This window comes from Aulonocara sp. 'chitande type north' Nkhata Bay, linkage group LG9 (genome assembly GCF_057382095.1).
Source record: "Aulonocara sp. 'chitande type north' Nkhata Bay isolate Kocher_YH1m ecotype deep benthic linkage group LG9, A_spYH_male_GT1.1, whole genome shotgun sequence".
Classification (NCBI taxonomy): Eukaryota; Metazoa; Chordata; class Actinopteri; order Cichliformes; family Cichlidae; genus Aulonocara; species Aulonocara sp. 'chitande type north' Nkhata Bay.
Genome location: NC_141352.1, coordinates 11,940,725 through 11,957,964, shown reverse-complemented (window position 1 = coordinate 11,957,964; position 17,240 = coordinate 11,940,725). Strand labels below are relative to the sequence as shown.

Sequence of the window (17,240 nt, the reverse complement as noted above, 5' to 3'; positions counted from 1 at the left end):
TGCTGATGCTGTCAGACCAACCTAAACGCAGCGCCCATGAAAACACACATCAAATCACCTTCTTCCCTCTAAGCAGGAGCATTTGAGTTCATGTTAATTAATAACACCTCATTAATTACAGGTTCATTTCAGCTGTTCTTGATGCAGTTCTGACGGCCACATAATACGAGAGACTGACGAGACCGAGGCAGATAAAAAAGCATCAGCACGAACGCCACCATCAAATATGATGAAAACAATGGAAGAAATGTTTTAATTTAACAAAAAGAGTAAAGAAATAGCTAACAAGAAAGAACGCATGTATTGATTTAATAAAGATAAACAGATAATAATAAATGTTCTTATTAAAGTAATAGAAAGAAAGGAAATAAAAAAATAAATAAAATAAAAGCAAGGAATAAATAAACCTAGTAAAAATTTACATTTTAAGATGAAATGTATTTAAAAGAGATTAACATAGAAAGACAAAAAACAACCTAAACTAATAGTTTTAGATTCATTTGTCTTTAATTCCTGTTTTCTATTTCATTAATCTTTGCAAAGTTTTATGGGGGCAAAGCTGATGCTTTGATTATTGATGATTACCTCACTCTGTCACCTATCATCTTCCATAGCACTGTCATTCCCAAAATGGCATGAATCGTACACCAGTAACACACAGTACTGTTTACCTAACCCATGTGTCAGCAACCTCCAACATCAAAAGAGCCACTTTAGATCATCCTATGAAACTACATTTAAAAAGAGCAGCATGTGATGGAGACATGGAGGCAGCAGATCCAATATCATTAGCCGATAGAGTCCCATGTGGCTCACAGTCTGTCTTACCACGCCTAAGCTAACCTAAACAAATTGCATCTGTTTCATCAAAACCATGTGAAAATACTGAAGGCAAGGATGAAAACACAACATAATTTAAGCGCCGGTGAGCAAAAATCTTTTATTTTTGCAGAGACACACACTCTGCACATAAAGTCGACTAAGCAGTTTTTGTTTTTTTAAAGTGAAAGTACACCCATGCACCCTGACATAAGCGTGTTCTGTGCATCTGCTGTGTTGTGCATGCACTTTTGCGAAACTCACACTCTTCGTGCTCCAGGTCACTGTCGCTATCGGGATGGGCCAGCCCGTGTTTCTGCAGGTGTCTTCTGATGCTCATCCTGGTCCTCCTCAACCTCCCGTGCCTCTTTAGCCTTGGCTGGTCCATCGAGTCTGCCACAGTGAATACGCCTTTTCCGTTGCTCTGGGAAAACGTACCACTGCTGTTGGCTTGGGCAGCCATGCTGGGAGAGGCAGCTGCAGCCTAATAAACAGTAATAAAACAGATGTATTATCACTCTTGTGCTGCTTTCTTTAATGTAAGTCTGATCCAGTTAATTCAGTTAATTTATATTAATTATGACTATTGGGTTCATTTTTAGATCATTTTCCCTCTGTTCTTTTTGGGTTTTTAATATTTTTTACTAAGAAAAGTTTTTAAAAAGTTATTCAGTTGATAGAAAGCTTGGTTAGAAGAAGACTTTGAGCAGCAGATCACTCTATCAGAAACATAAAAGTTGGAGTAGGCATTTGTGATATTGTGGCTAAGAGTGTTATTAATTTGAGAGGCCCTAGAATGGTTCCCTGGGGAACACCCTTGGTTATAAGGAGGTTAATTAGCACCTAATATCAGAACATGGGAGGAGGGTTCTAAACACCTGTCTGGGTATGTTTCTGTGCAGGGTTTTCTCAATGTGAGCAGAGCATTAAATCCTTTAGTCTATTTGAAAGAAACGAGATAAGTATCTGTGGAGAGTGATGATGGGAAATTAGGTCTATAAAATGTTTTGATTCTTGCACAAAGTGACACTAAATTGAAGAAGTAACCTGCTCCAAGTGAGAGAGCGTCACACTCCCAACATCGGTGAGCCGGTGTTCCCTGTCATCCCAACGTCCATAAGCAAGGTCAATCCCACCCACAAAGGCCACCGACTGATCAATGACGATGATCTTCTCATGATGCGCCCACAGGTACACAGCGGAGGAGACGTGGTCTGGGTGGCGCATCACCTGGTGAACAAAATATCCCAAAATTTAGAGAAGAAATGCAACGTTTCAGCCATTATGAACCTGCAGAAGGCCTTTACACTTGTGTACTTGCCTTGATGTTGGGGTGGAGGCGCAGCAGTGTTCTCTTGCTGTATCCTGAGTTAATGCCCAGAGCTAACTCCACCTCCTTGTAGAGCATCACAAAGATTCGAACTCCTTGTTGCTGTGGAGGAGAGCAGGGAAACAATGAATCAGGACACAACCTTAAATTTAGGGAAAAATACTTTGTATTATATCAATATGGAGAAATTGACATGACAGCTTTACTTTTGCTATAAAAACTAAGAAAAACGTCCTTCTTACCGCTTTGCGTTTTAGTATGCAGTCGAGACGCCATCGGTTTCCTTCAACAACTGGCCTTTTCAAAAAGATCTCTGGACTCAGCCTGCGGGACGAAACAGGCCAAAAAGGTTTTTCCCCTCAGTTCACTCTCACTGTTACGCTTCCTCCTCCTTTCCTTTCATTCATCTTTTCTGTTCCTTACTTTGCTTGTTTTCTGGTTTCCCTTTTCTCTTTCCCTTTACTTCCTCTCTAGCTAATCCGGAAGCATACCAGTAGACTTAAAACTGCGGACTCCGGCCTCCAGGATACTTGATTACACTTACACACACTTATTTTTTTATATACATCTATATTAGGGGTGCAACGATACACAAAATTCACGGTTCGGTTCGATACTTTGGTGTCACGGTTCAATATTTTTTCGATACAAAAAAAATGTTCATGCCTTTTTAATTTGTCATTTATTAAAATTATAAATATATATTTTAACTCAAAAGTACAGTTTTTAAATTTAACCCTAACCCTTGTGCGTGTTTTTTATTTTGACAGCGAATGCGCACCTGCGGACCACTTATGTGCAGCCCCGGTTATTTAGCTCGTCATATTGCAGCCACAGAAATTCTTTTGTCCATGAAACCATAAAGCTGCACTTTCTTTTTGCCTTATAGTCTGATTTGTCATAACTTCTCCTGCTGCTTTTACACACGCACTCACATAAGCTCAGCGATTCTCTGCACGATCAACCTCTCACATGTTTAAGCTGCGGGAGATTTCACTTGTCATGTTTGCATAGTAAGCTAACGATTAATAAGACGATGTCAGAGGAATTGGTGCACAAATTATCATCACTCACAGATCAGTGCTGTCGCTCTCTATACACAGTTCGCACGATTGCAAAGTGAAAGCAAAAAAACAAGCGCAAATTCAAACGCGACTTCAATATGTCACATATTGACAGTGGCTCACCGATGCCAATGACATAATTACCCAGCTACATTTCTGAAAGAATGCAAAAGCATTGACATAGATTTTTCCTTCCTACAAAAGCCCGACGGGCAGGGCAGAGATAGATTTTGGTAGCCCGACTGAAAAAATCGCTAGCTCCGGGACGTCGGGCTAGCGATATTGCGAGCCCTGTATCTGATTGAGGAATCACTCATATTTGGAAAAGAGAGTTTATTACAGAGAAATGGCGCTTTCCAAAATAAAAGCTATACTATCCGCTTCTTCTGGGCTATATTCTCAGCAGCATAAGGAGAATCATGTGCTAACAGCTGTCTAAATGACTCGGCTAAAGTTAGTAGCATGCTTGTTGTTTTTGTCTTTGCACTAGGATGATGTCGGTGTAAATGTGCAGTCATATTCGTTGTGTTCCCGCTAGTGCTTTCAGGTTAATCTCGTTGAAATGACCTTAACGCCACAACACGGCAAATCTCCGTTAACGAGCTACCGCCGATCGCCCCGTGCATGGGGCTAGGCCAACACGTTAACGAGCTAACTGCGCTAACACACTAGTTCCCACCAATGTAATTGAGCATTGCATGGCACATCCAACATACTGTTTTACTTTAGTCCATGACTCGCTTACCTTCAGGGTCATACGTCACATGAAAACCAAAATAATTCCAAACGCCAGATCTGAATGAGGGTGGGGGAGGTCCATGTTGCTGAGAGCTTAACTTCTGTCTCGCTAGCTTGCCCTGCGCTCTTCCTTCTGACTATGCTGTCTGTGTTGAGCACTCAGTGGATCTGCGCTAGACAGTGCAGCCTAGGCGGAGTAGTCGAACTCAGATTCACTGAGCGCTCAACACAGACAGCATCGTCAGAAGGAAAATTGATAAAATAAATTACAAATGTTGTATTGTTCGATACATATGCGTAACGAACCGAAAGCACTGTATGAACGGTTCAATATCGTTGCACCCCTAATAAATATATAAATATATATATATATATATATATATATATATATATATATATATATATATATGCAAGTAAAATGTAGTATTTTTGTTTAGTGGTAAGACTGATTTATAAAAACAAATACTGTCTGTAGAGTTAGTGTGTGTGTGTGTGTGTGTGTGTGTGTGTGTGTGTGTGTGTGTGTGTGTGTGTGTAAGTAACAGTAGCTAGACTGTAACTGATCTATTTGACCAGAAACCTCTCTTAGAGGTGACCGCCACATGCACTCAGTGCACTATGAAACACACACACAGACACACTCACAGCTCTGTGTGCGCTGAACACTCACCACCAGTCGGTGATAAAGATTTCCTCCTTGGCTTCTTCGAGAGCATTGGCCACATCCTCCATGTATGTTTTCCCGTTCACGTACCTTCAGAAGAACCACAAACAAACCCACAAATTACACTTCAATCATCGCCTTCTCAAAATGGGAAAATCAGTCCAAAACTGTTTTTTTTTTAAATTTCATATTAAAAAGTACAAAAAAAAGAAATAATCGAAGGAGCACAAGACAAGACGTCCATGAAATCTGTTTTTTTTCTCCCATTCAACACTTTGTTTATTTTCTTTCCTACTGTGAACAACAACACAGAAGGCATCAGAACTAGTTCACCACATATAAAATTATAAAATATTCTGGATTCTTTTATTTTGAAGGTGTGCCCTTCATAGACGGAATTGTCCTTCCTTTACTTTGCACTCCAACTCATTCCAAACTGTCTCAGCTGATTTTAACCTGGGGGATTATGAGTTATGAGTCGAGCCTGGAGGGGTTTCTAATCAGGGTCCTGATGAAGGGTCCCACTTATCTATAACCTGACTGGTCATCATGTTGCTGTAGGACAGGGGTGGGGCAACTCCAGGCCTCGAGGGCCGGTGTCCTGCAGGTTTTAGATATCAGCCTGGGTCAGCACACCTGAATCAAATGATTAGTTCATTATCCGGCCTCTGGAGAACTTCAAGACATGGTGAAGAGGTAATTTAGCCATTTAGATCAGCTGTGTGGGATCAAGGACACATCTAAAACCTGCAGGACGCCGGCCCTCGAGGCCTGGAGTTCCCCACCCCTGCTGTAGGATGTTGTGGAAGCCATGCATGCTGAATTAAACTGCAACACTATCCTCACATCTCCTCCTGCATGTAATTACCATCTGTCCACCTTCTCTGACAAAGACACAGCTGCGGAGGTTGTGATGTGTCTGCTGCTTTAACTCGCTGAGATTGACTCTTATTTAAGTTGCTTTTATTTCTATTTGACTCGTGAGTGGAGTGCTAACTTTTTTATTTATGTAGGAGGAGTGAATCAGAGTAGGAATAGTTTTTTCTTGTGCTATTTGAATTATAACCTGCGACGTAGCCTGACGTGCACTTCTTGCCCTCCCTCCTCTTTGTTCCCTCTCCCTGTCACACCCTTCCTCATGTACTTCCTCCACCTTCACTTCTTCGTTTTTCTCTCTCTCGTGCACCAGGTGGGAAAACTTGCTGATTGCTCTGTCTTCTGTTTAACAGAGAATGGGAGCGTGTTCTCATCCCTCCTCAAACCCAGCTGTTCCAGCTTTCCCTGACCTTTGATCCTGTCTAAGAGACAAAACAGTTTCTGCAGGAGGCTGTAAACATGTTTACTTCTGCTGTAAAATTAGGCATTTTAACATGGGAGTCTGTAGGGAACTGACTCACTTTTGAAGCCAGCCCCAGTGGACATTAGAGGACCTGCAGTTATTGGAACTTGAGCACTAGGTTCATTTTTCAGCCTCCGAGGTTTCAGCTTTAGCCGTCCTCTGGTTTCATTGCAGTGTTTGATGCTTTTTGCTCTTGTTTGGACAGAAAGAAAAATGAAACGAACACTTCTCCTCTCACTTTTCAATCTGTCCATTGCCTGTTGAATCCTTATGCTCTTGACAGCAGGCACACACTCACTCACAGTGTGTCTCACAGATGGTATAGGGTTCCCCAGCGGGAGGACAGGTGATGAGCAGGTGAGTCTCACTTTCCCTTGCTTTGTGTCGGGTTACTCCAGCGCGAGACACACATTTGTGCATCTACCTTGTGAGGATTGCCTCTTACATAATGCTTTTTCTTTGTGTAACCTCGCAGCTACAGTCTTTAAATCTCTAAAAGTGGCTCATCACTTTCTATAAATGTCCTCATGTTTAAAGTCTAAACCTCAAAGCAGTTCCCACAAAGGCAGAAGTACACAAACACACACTAACCTGCACACTGTGCCAGCTGGACCGGGTATTGTCTAGACTTTTTTTTAAAGCGATCCTGGGTCTGGTGATTGGCACTAAAGTGCTTCAGTTTAAGGTTAAGAGGAAGACGTGAGGCTGTTTTTTACTGCTTGTTAATAAATAAAAGAAGCTCAGTTCATACACAGATCAGCTCGTATCCATTTAAGTTTAAATCTCTAAGTTCCAACTGTGTCTGCTTGCTGCCGAGTTTTAAGTTGCCTGAAGCATCAGCGTCACAGCAGTGAAGAAAAAACTGACCTGTATCCACATCTTGTTCGCTTGCTTTTATGGAAACTGTACTGTAATGCTTTATAATGGCAGTGGATTTTACCCGCTGTTATCCAGAAGTTCAGTTTAAATGGTGATGTGTTCACTTGCAGCTGAACTTTGCAGCCTTCACTCACTCTTTCACTTGAGAGCATCATTAAATAGCATTTTAACAGCTCTGCATTCACTTTCTGTATCAGGCGCTGAGAGCTTTCCAGTTATGATGCATTTACCTATTGCAGCAGAATAGTGATGTGTGTTTTGGAGGTATCCATTACTGAGGTTCTCTTATATTGTTTTGCTGCTTTTAAACTGAAGTAAACACAGAACAACAAAGAACTGAAATAAAGAAATCGTCTAAGAGTCTGTCAACAAGATCGGCCCGATGCACAGTCCACAAATGTAGATCGGTGTATCCCTAACTCGGTCTAATGTGACTCAGGAACTGAAACTACTTTGACTAGAAGTGATCTGAATGTTAAATAACGGGTTTTAAGGTGTCAAATGTGAGTGTAACTACAGCAGAAAGAGTAAGTGTGGTTACCATTTGGCAGGGATGTTCACTTCCACTCTAGCGAAAGATCCAAAGCGGTGATCTTTGAGGAAGGCTGAGCCATTCTTCTGGACAAAGCCTTCAATGGACTGACCCCACCAGCGGGCATGTCTGTAGCTGTTGCACTTGAGCACCAAAGACCTGCACAAACACTACTTCAGTTTCTGATTTTCTTCAAGCCTTAAAATATTGAACATAAGCAGTAAAAATAGCCATCGCAGACCTGGAGAGACTGTCCACACGGACGCCGTGTTTGGTATCCGTGTCCTTGGAGTCCATCTTGATGCCAAACTCTTTGTCAAACAGCATTACAAAGGAGATGGCGCCTGAATCCATCTTCATGTACAGCAGAAACGAGTCCTTCACCACCAACCAGCTGCACACACACACACACAGGCAGTATTTTAAGTAAAAGTTTTTTATTGTCATATACTTCCTTAAACACCATTTGGCTTATGTAAACATAATGGCTCCCCTTTAAAATAAATACATAAATAAATAAAGCTGACGAGCTTCTTAGATTCAAAATGTTTATCTGTTATGATGGATCACGGCATTTTAAAAAGGTTAAATACCCCATTTGGCGTGCCACATATTTAACTGGTTAAATGTCAACTCTTCCTACTTGTAATGAACCAAGCAGGATGGTTCAGGAAACCCCCTATGAAGCGCAACAAATACACAGAGCAATGTTTCTAATATTAATATTCTTCTGTTCACCATTTCACACCCAGGAGTTCATGCAATTAGTTCCTATCCTTGCGTGATTGAGTGTGGATTTGCATTTAACTTATGATGCACATCCTGGGAATAAGATGAAGGATTTAAATAAAAAGAATCAAAGGTGAATTCTACTGTTTGCTAAAGAAAATGAATCTAAAGCTAAATGGAAAGAACTTTACTGTTTTTGAGTCAGTCAGCTGTGGCAACACTGACGATCCTAATCAAAGTTTCCTCTTGTTGTTTAGTGGACTTACCTGTTAACCCTTCTTTCCTGCCATTAATAAGAGGCTCTGTTAAAATGACGTGTCAGCATTTTACTCCGTATCCAAGGCGTTAACGATTCTGAACTGCAGTTGTACAATTTGCAGACCGTTACAGTGATTTTAACACTAATTTCAAGTATAAATCTAAGGAAGGTTTGTACAGATAAGGTTCCAGATAAGATAGCATAACATAAAACATTGCTTTAAATGCTTTATATTTAAATCTCATCTTCAGGACGTTTGGTTTGTCAGCTACATAGATAGATTCAAATGTTTTTCTTAAATCGAGTACTACACTGCAAAAACTCAAAATCTTACCAAGTATATTTGTCTTATGTCTAGTCAAAATTATCTCATTACACTTAAAATAAGACACAATCAGCTACAGGGCAACATTTCAGTAAGCTAAAGGAACTTGTTTCAAGACAGTGAATCTTGAAACTAGAGAAAAACTAGAGATTTTTCACTTGTTCCACTGGCAGATTTTTTCACTTATTTTAAGCTAAAATATCTTGTATTAAGTGAAAAAATCTGCCAGTGGAACAAGTGAAAAATCTCTAGTTTTTCTCTAGTTTCAAGATTCACTGTCTTGAAACAAGTTCCTTTAGCTTACTGAAATGTTGCCCTGTAGCTGATTGTGTCTTATTTTAAGTGTAATGAGATAATTTTGACTAGAAATAAGACAAATATACTTGGTAAGATTTTGAGTTTTTGCAGTGTAACTTTTCACTTCAGAACCCCCAAGAATTGAACCCTTTCCTCAGATTAAACAGCCAATAAATACAGCATTGCATCTTCTGCATAGACGAGGTGATGCACCGGTAAGATGTCGCTAAGCTTCCCCGTCATTTCCTGTTTTACCCAAGCTGCTGTGTATTTGTGGCATATCACAAGCTCACATTGAAAATGACCAAGACTATTAAGGCTAAGCAAACATCCTGTAAGAATCCTGATTATTTACTGACCGTTTGGACCAGCGGTAGCACATTCTGCTGCGACCACAGCAGTTCATGCCGGGGATCCGATGGCCGCCGGATCTCTTCAGCACCATTCCCTCTCTAAAAGACAAAAGGACAGTTCATAATATAGAAAAATACTTAGAAAGGACTGGTTAGGAGAACCTTATTATACAAAGCAAGACAAGATTAAATATTTTGCCATCAACTTTAACCTGCACTCCCCACCTACACCATCTTTGAGTAGAAATTTCAGAATTTCACTGGATATATTTCTTAAAGTGCAAGATTTCAGTGAAAAATTGACACATTGATAACAAATGATTCTTACAGTCCTTTTGGTCCCAGGTCGTGAATGAAAGACAATTGACTAACATCAATGAACTCCATCTGAAAATCAAGCAAAAATATTTATAAACTCACTTTCACAAGATTGTTGTCTACTTATCATCTTCTAAGTTGACCTGAAAAGGTCGTCAGTGTTTTCCAAAATATATTGAAACCTTTCAAGGTTAACTGTTATGCTTTTCTCTATTATGTACAGTGTTACTACAGTGGATGTTCATATTAAGCATTGCCAAAGTTTTTAAAAATGAAGCTCGGATTCCAGAATACTCTAAACACTCAGTTTCTTTCTCTCTTTTTTAACCCGGTCATGTTAGATAAAGAAGCCCTGCCCACTTCTTAGTTAAACCTGTTTGCAAGATGTAGCCAATCAGAAGTTGGCTTAGTGGGGGTTGGACCTAAAACTGAGGGGCCAAGTTTAAGGTAAGAAGGATTATTTGGAACTGTGAATTATGCAAAGTGACTCTGATAGAATCCAAAAACAAAAACATGGAGCTGAAAATGAGCAGAATGTAGTTTCTTTGTAACTTTTGTGTCCTTACCGTAGCGTGGTAGTTCCTATACATCTGCATCGCTAGCACAGTATTCAAGTAATCTTCCAGTTGTTTCTAGATCAAGGAAACAATGAGAAATATTCAGTACAATTTAATATACGTAGTACATAAATCTGGTACCATAAAATTAAATATCGGCCATCAGGAGCAATTTACCCTTCGACTGGAAACTCCTCTGTCCAGTTCGCCATCGCCTCCTCTGGGGAGTTCTGGGATCTGGCTCACCTCACTCCTCAACGGTATGTTCCTCTTCACCGTGTGACTGCAGAGAGAGAAATAAAATAAAGTTTTGTTAGGAGGCTGTGTGTTCAAATCCAAGAACATGCAGTGGAAATACAGGCAGAAAAATGAGCTCTGCAAAGCACAGTGAAGATAAAATATGAACTGTGAATAGGCACAGGAGGCACTGAGGTACCTGCGTGGAAGTGGAATCTTCATGAAGGTCTTGTATGTTCTCAGTTCTCTGTGGAGATCGATGAAGTGCTTCTCCTTCCTCTTCACCAACCATGTAAACTCTCCATGTTTCATCTCAATTTTATACACAGCTGGCATTGACTGCACACACAGCAGGGCCTCCAGTTATTTACATTCAGTGTTTATCATTTCAAAAAGCTCATCAAATAAATGGGATTAGAATAAAGTTTGGGATTTAGTCTAAAATTTTGACATCATTTCTTTTGTTTCTGGTTGATAAACTGCCAACTTTTACTACGTTGTTGGAATCTTTAAGTAATCGAGTCACCTGGTTTTCCTAAGCAGCTAAAAGTTTCCCTGGGACACTGGAATAATGACTTCTTCTGCTTTATCCATGACTGTAGATGCCATCTCAGCTGCTGCTACACCCAACCTCAGCTACATCAAGTTACTAAAATGGACCTTTTCAGTGCATTTTTACTGCTGGTGCTTTTAAGAGCATTTTAATGGACATATATTGTGCCTTGTTGGGAGGTAAAAACCATCACCTATGTTACAGTATTGGTAAGTAAAACTCTGGTACCCAGTTTCTTGCTTAGCCCTAATCAGCAGGTATCTGTGCCTGTGTTGCATCCACACAATATACAGATGCAGCTTGCTAACCATCTAGCTGCAGCTTAGCACACCATCCTCTTCTACAAATATAGTCCCTTCTGGCTCAAACTGTGACGTCACAGTGGCTACCTCCATGTTTCATGTATAGTGTACGACTAAATGCATTTTCTTCCCTACAGTGACAAAAAGCTCTTCACCTTGTTGACGCTCCTCTGCGTGGTGAGGTTGAAGCGGTCCTGAACTGAGGTGAAACGCTCCACCTCCAGGATTTTGACAGTGATGGGAGAGGAAAGGTAGACTTTGGCCTCTGTCTCCTTGAAACCCACTGTGTTGTAAATCTCTTTAAAAGGCAAACCCTCTGCTATTGAAAAAATATAAACAGTTACACAAACAAATCGCTTACACAACAAGTAGAGAAACACCTGTACAGAGTGCAGTGATGGCAGGTACCAGGTGCATTGGTGTCTGTCGTGTCATAATCTCCATCGCCTAAATCGAGATCGCGGGTGTCCAGATTGTCCATGATGTCGCTCATATCACTGGCAACCAGCTGCAGGGTGCTGGACGATGGCTCAATCTGCTGCAGCATGGCTAGCACTCAGTCTGGAGCCCGGGGCTCACCTGGCAGGTAATGAGGGAATATGGTGGTTAAGTCAAAGATAAGGAACAAAACTGGATGTGGTCATCTAGAGTAAAACAGATCAGAATGTGCCAATTAAACTTTTAGATTTTAAAAGCAACCGTCTCTGTGGATAAAACTAGCTCTAAGAATCCTGTTCTGATGTGTTTTTAAAACTCTTTATCTGACATTAATTGCTTATTACAGACTTCAGGTTCAGTTGCTGTGGGGGAAAAATAATCAGGAAGCCTTGAGTCTGGTCTAAACCAACAGAGAAACATTTGATCTCAGAGTCAACATGTAACCACTCGCTGCTTGTGCACTGAAAAGAAATGTCAAAGTCAAAGTCAAAGTCAACTTTATTTGTCGATTCTGCCACATGTACAGGACATACGGAGAATAGAAATTGCGTTACTCTTCAATCCCTAGATAAATAGCAAATGAACATTTAAATATATTTAAATATAAAAGTGATTAAAAAATGCAAGTAAAATAATTAAAAAGTAAAAATTTAAATAAATACAATTTTACATATAACAAGAAAGCTATATAATATACAATATAATGGGTAAGTGACATTGAGTGTAAACCAGGCAGAGTAGTGCAAATAGGCAAAATGTCAGGGTATCATTAACGGCAGCACAGCGACCAACATCAGAGCGCTCTAAACCCATTACAGTTCCTGTCTGACGGTCAGTTCAGTTCATTAAATGGATCATTTCATGTTGCCTGAAAAGAACTTCAGGTGAATTTCTTAATTGGAATTATGCAAAATTCCCGGTCCACATCCCAAATTTTGGATGAGTCATCCAGCCAACATGACAAGCTCACTGGTGTGTTTCACCCACGCACAGCATTTCTCTTCACATTCATGTTTCTGGGTCAGTTTGTGTGAAAATCCTCTCCAGTGAATCCTCTTCATTCATGAGTGGATTAGTGTCTTATGTGAGGTTAACTGCCGCTGCGGGAGAATAAAGGAGGAGGAGAATGGACCGGTAGGCTGTAGTACAAGAAAGGGGATTAAAGAGGAATCCAGGAAAAGAAAAGATGTGTATAGAGGTTAAAAAATGGATAAGAGCGCTTATAAGAAAGCACGAGAAAAGGTTTCTGAAGTAAAGCAATGCTTTACCGTGTGGCAATCCTGAAATCCTGACTGACATCACTGATATAAACATCCACATTATCATATCCAGGTTCCATCTATCTGCCGTTTGGAGCTGAGTAAAGCCCACTTAGATTAAAGTTGTAATGTTTAAAGATCTTTCAGGTGAAGTGTGAACTTAATTTTATCAGATGATCAGCCTGTGGTCAGAGGATTGTTCCACAGTCTTGATGCATGCTCAATTATCCAGGGAAGGACATCCCGAAAAGTTGATTCTGTGCATTTGGATGTAATGCTACGTCCAGATGAACAGAATCAACCTTTTGGGATTGTCCCACAGATTTTTTTGCAAACATTTTAGCAATGATGACAGATTAACTGTTGGGTTTAGGTCACACGAATCAAAATCAGATATTTTCTCTCTTTTAGCTCAACTTTTGGTCTCCACCACATCCTCAGGCTGAACACTGACCCCCAACTCATGTTCCAACTGTGTCTGCTTGCTGCCTAAAATGAGATTTGTTCAATAAGAATGAAAAATAGTATCGTTGTGGGCTATAAAACTCAAACATTGAACTGAAAGATGCCGTAAATCTTTCAGCATGCTGTAATTCTATAAATATCTTGATGTGTGCTGAATTGTATACAGTTTTCATGTGAGCAAATAAGAATTAAACACTAGTTGACATTGACCTCCAGAACCACCACAGGAGCCCCTAATGAATTCTCACAGTCTCCATAGCTTTTAATATACCCAGCACCTTGCTTTACTATGATACATATGACATCCATCCATTTTCTGATGCTTAATGGGTCCAGGTTTTGGAGGCAGCAGTCCAAGCAGAGATGCCAAGACCTCCCTATTACCAGCCCCTCCTCCAGCTCTTCCAGGCGGGGGGGGAGGGGAGGAGGCAGAGGTGTTCCCAAGGCAGCACAGAAACATGATCTCCCCGTGTGTTCTGGGTCTGCCCCGGTGCCTCCTGAAATAACAAGGTGGTGTCCCGGACACATCTTAGTCAGACGGCGAAAACGGGCTCAAAAAACTCAAGTTAGCTCTTTATATGCTTTCATTGATTTATCGTCGTGATGCATTCTCAATCATCCAGGAATCTCCAAAAGTTGATTCTGTTCATCTGGACGTAGCGTTCTGTGGGAGAAACGTTTCGTCACTCATCCAAGTGACTTCTTCAGTCTCAGCTGACTGCAGGTTTCCCCAAATATTATAAACACTACATTTGCATAATGACTGAAACCAGCCCACTGAGGGAACAATGGGCTGGGGGGTCAGTTCCTTAATCATAATTATGCAAATTCTCATGACCATTGATCAACAATCACTGACCAAAACTCACTGATCAATGGCCATGAGTACCATTCACAGAGAGTTGGGGAATGGCTGCAATCACAGCATTGTAAGATGGCGAAAGATGTACCCTTAGGCTCCCTCCTTGATTCAGAGATGGTCTTTCCCTTTTCATGTAAATGGCCTCCTTGACTCCGCCCTCAAACCAGCATTCCTCCCTGTCCAGGATGTGTACATCCTCATCCTTGAGTGTCCACTGGCCTGTAGGTGTGAATAGACTGCAGAGTCCTGGCCTGACGAGGTAGCTCTTCTGTGTTGTGCCATCCGCTTCGCCAGAGGTTGTTTGGTTTCCCCGATGTATAAATCCTGGCAATTCTCCTGGTACTTAACAGAGTAACAGAGTTTTTGGCGCAGCGTGTTTTGGGGTTTAAAAGCCACAGAGACCCGGTGTTTGCATAATTATGATTAAGGAACTGACCTCCCGGTCCATTGTTCCCTCAGTGGGCTGGTTTAAGTCATTATGCAAATGTACTGTTTATAAGGTTGGGGAAACCTGCAGTCAGCTGAGACTGAAGAAGTCACTTGGATGAGTGACGAAACGTTTCTCCCACAGAACGCTGCGTCCAGATGAACAGAATCAACTTTTTGGAGATTCATTGATTTATATTTTCCTGTTTTCTCAGCATGAATAGTCGTCTCTGTGGTGGCCCTGTGACAGGCTACAGACGTGCCCAGGGTGCAGCCAACCTCTCACCCTGTTAAATGTGGCTGTTAAATAGATAACTTGAAGAAAATGGACGGCTTGATTTACTGTCCATCATTTTTATTGATCATCCTGAACCAGCTTCTACTTCAAACTCAATGCTGTACGTCATTACATTTTGTGGGCATCTCCAGGGTGATGCAGAGGAGGCTTAAAAGCAGGAAATAACTACACAGCTTCCTTGTTTTTAATGTGTTTTAATGGACAAGTTTGACGCCGACTCATCTGAAATAAGGTCTGGGGTTAAGACGAGCTTAAAAATATGAAGCTTAAGTAAAAATCTCAGCTGTCAATTATGAAGCTTTTATATTGTGAGACATTTTCAGTGTCATCACGCTAAAAATAGGAAGTTATTCGTGGTTATGCTGACATCATGCGGTGTAGTTTATAGTTTAACGTTAGTGCTTTGCTTTTAGGAAGATCTCAGTTAAGTTGCAAATAATATGTTACTGATAAACTTCTTTATTATTGCAAAAAAGGTATTTTCTTTCAATCAAAGGAACCAAGGCAATGCTAACCAACTTCCTGGCTGGCCTTCAAAAAAAACCCAAAAAAACCAAAAACCAAAACAAAACATTAAATAAACTGCAAAGAATTCCGGGTCCACGATTTCCTTCTTTTTTCTTTCTTCTCTTTTCTCTGTTCATAAACAACAATTTTAATAGTCAAATCTAACAAAGATTGATCTTAGATTTACGATATGTTTATTAATTGGATACCTTCAGATTGCAGAGGACTTCCCCTTTTAAATTTAACCCAAAGAAAGAAAAATATTTTTAATTCACTTTCACCTCATCTCTGCTTATATTTTAACAGAAACATTAAACCAGTGATATCACACATTTAGGTCCGTCAAGGTCTCTGGTGTGAAGCTTATTTGTAAAACTGTCATCATGTTTGACTAAAAACACGTCTATCTAAAGGTAGCACATTCTAAGAGGCAGCAGAAATACAGTCGATAATAAGATTGTGCTTCATTACTGTTCTCTATTTAAAAAAATAAACCACGCAGGAGTCAGATTTCTGACATTATGATGCAATTCCTGCCGGACAAAGTCTAACAGCTCATTCTTAGGAAGAACATGGGTTATGTTTGGGTTTAGTCAGAACTGGTTTCACTGTGGTCTGTCTGCTTTCACTTCCTGCGCCAACAAAACACCAAGAACAACCACACAAGCAGGAAATCCACACCCCGCTGAACCCCAAAGAGCATTTCTTTGCTTGCAATGTTTATTCACAGATAAAAAAATCTGGCTAAATAACCGTTAATCCAACTCTCCCACAGCCACGCAAGCCATCACAGTTTACACACACACACACACACACACACACACACACGCACACACACACACACACACACACACACACAAATCATGCATTTTAAAATAAATGATTTAATCCAAATCCTTTTTTATTAAATTTGAGGATTTCACACAAAGCCCCCTATTAAACTATCCACAAATAAACAATAACAAAAAATAAACAGCAGCCAAGTACAGAACTAAAGCATGAAGGAGTTACATAATGATTTGCTATTCAAACTCCATCAGTACGTTGGAATTATCACTCCAGCCCTGACCTTTGCATTTTTAGTTAGAAAAACTGTCTGAACAGCTGCTTTGCAATATTAGGAGAAATATGAGCAAAGCTTCTTGTTTCATACTGAAAGTCTAGTAGGAAAGGGAAGGAAAGACGACGACTCACTGAAGTGTCATTTGCAGAGTCAGAAGGAACACAAACACGAACACGAACACGAACACACACACACACACACACACACAAACAGAAAAAACTGTACTGTCCGTCACTAAGCACTAACTTACTAAAGGAGAAGTGCAGATTAAGTAACCAACTTTGAAGTTACCAACTTGGGTCATGCATGAGCCTGGAGGGGTGCAACTATAAAGCTAGATTTATGGGTTAATGAGATATGTCCAGTTTACAGTCAGACTGGTTAGTGTCACAAAGTTGCTGGCTCTGTTTTTATCGAGCTAGATCACTATGGTAACTTATGCTGTACACATATCCCAGACTGGAGCAGGTTTCATTTGATTTTGGTTTAAAAATCACCCCAAAGTGCCAAATTTGAGCGAAATCCTATTTTTTCTGCTTCCAGAGTATGTTTTGTAAATGCAACATGTTGAGCAGTAACTTACTAATATCGCTGAACAACAACCAGCTGCACAGTTAGAGCCGTCAA

At 40.4% G+C, this 17,240-nt stretch overlaps 1 protein-coding gene across 4 annotated transcripts in view; it reads right to left on the bottom strand.

Annotated features, from left to right (window-relative positions):
• The window catches only part of LOC147321732 (phospholipase D1-like), a 52,976-nt gene that overhangs the window by 16,182 nt on the left and 19,554 nt on the right, over positions 1–17,240 (bottom strand). For 3 of the 4 annotated variants that reach the window (XM_086305762.1, XM_086305763.1, XM_086305761.1), the window contains exons 2-15: positions 11,704–11,874; positions 11,451–11,614; positions 10,640–10,779; positions 10,381–10,486; positions 10,213–10,278; positions 9,657–9,715; positions 9,335–9,427; positions 7,607–7,759; positions 7,375–7,524; positions 4,622–4,705; positions 2,392–2,473; positions 2,141–2,251; positions 1,867–2,049; positions 1,084–1,303 (exon numbers count right to left, since the gene is read on the bottom strand). In XM_086305762.1, coding sequence (XP_086161888.1) covers positions 1,084–1,303; positions 1,867–2,049; positions 2,141–2,251; positions 2,392–2,473; positions 4,622–4,705; positions 7,375–7,524; positions 7,607–7,759; positions 9,335–9,427; positions 9,657–9,715; positions 10,213–10,278; positions 10,381–10,486; positions 10,640–10,779; positions 11,451–11,614; positions 11,704–11,842 — 1,750 coding nt within the window. In that variant the 5' untranslated portion in view covers positions 11,843–11,874. The remainder of the gene's footprint in view (positions 1–1,083; positions 1,304–1,866; positions 2,050–2,140; positions 2,252–2,391; positions 2,474–4,621; positions 4,706–7,374; positions 7,525–7,606; positions 7,760–9,334; positions 9,428–9,656; positions 9,716–10,212; positions 10,279–10,380; positions 10,487–10,639; positions 10,780–11,450; positions 11,615–11,703; positions 11,875–17,240) is intronic. The other variant, XM_086305764.1, reaches the window with a different exon arrangement.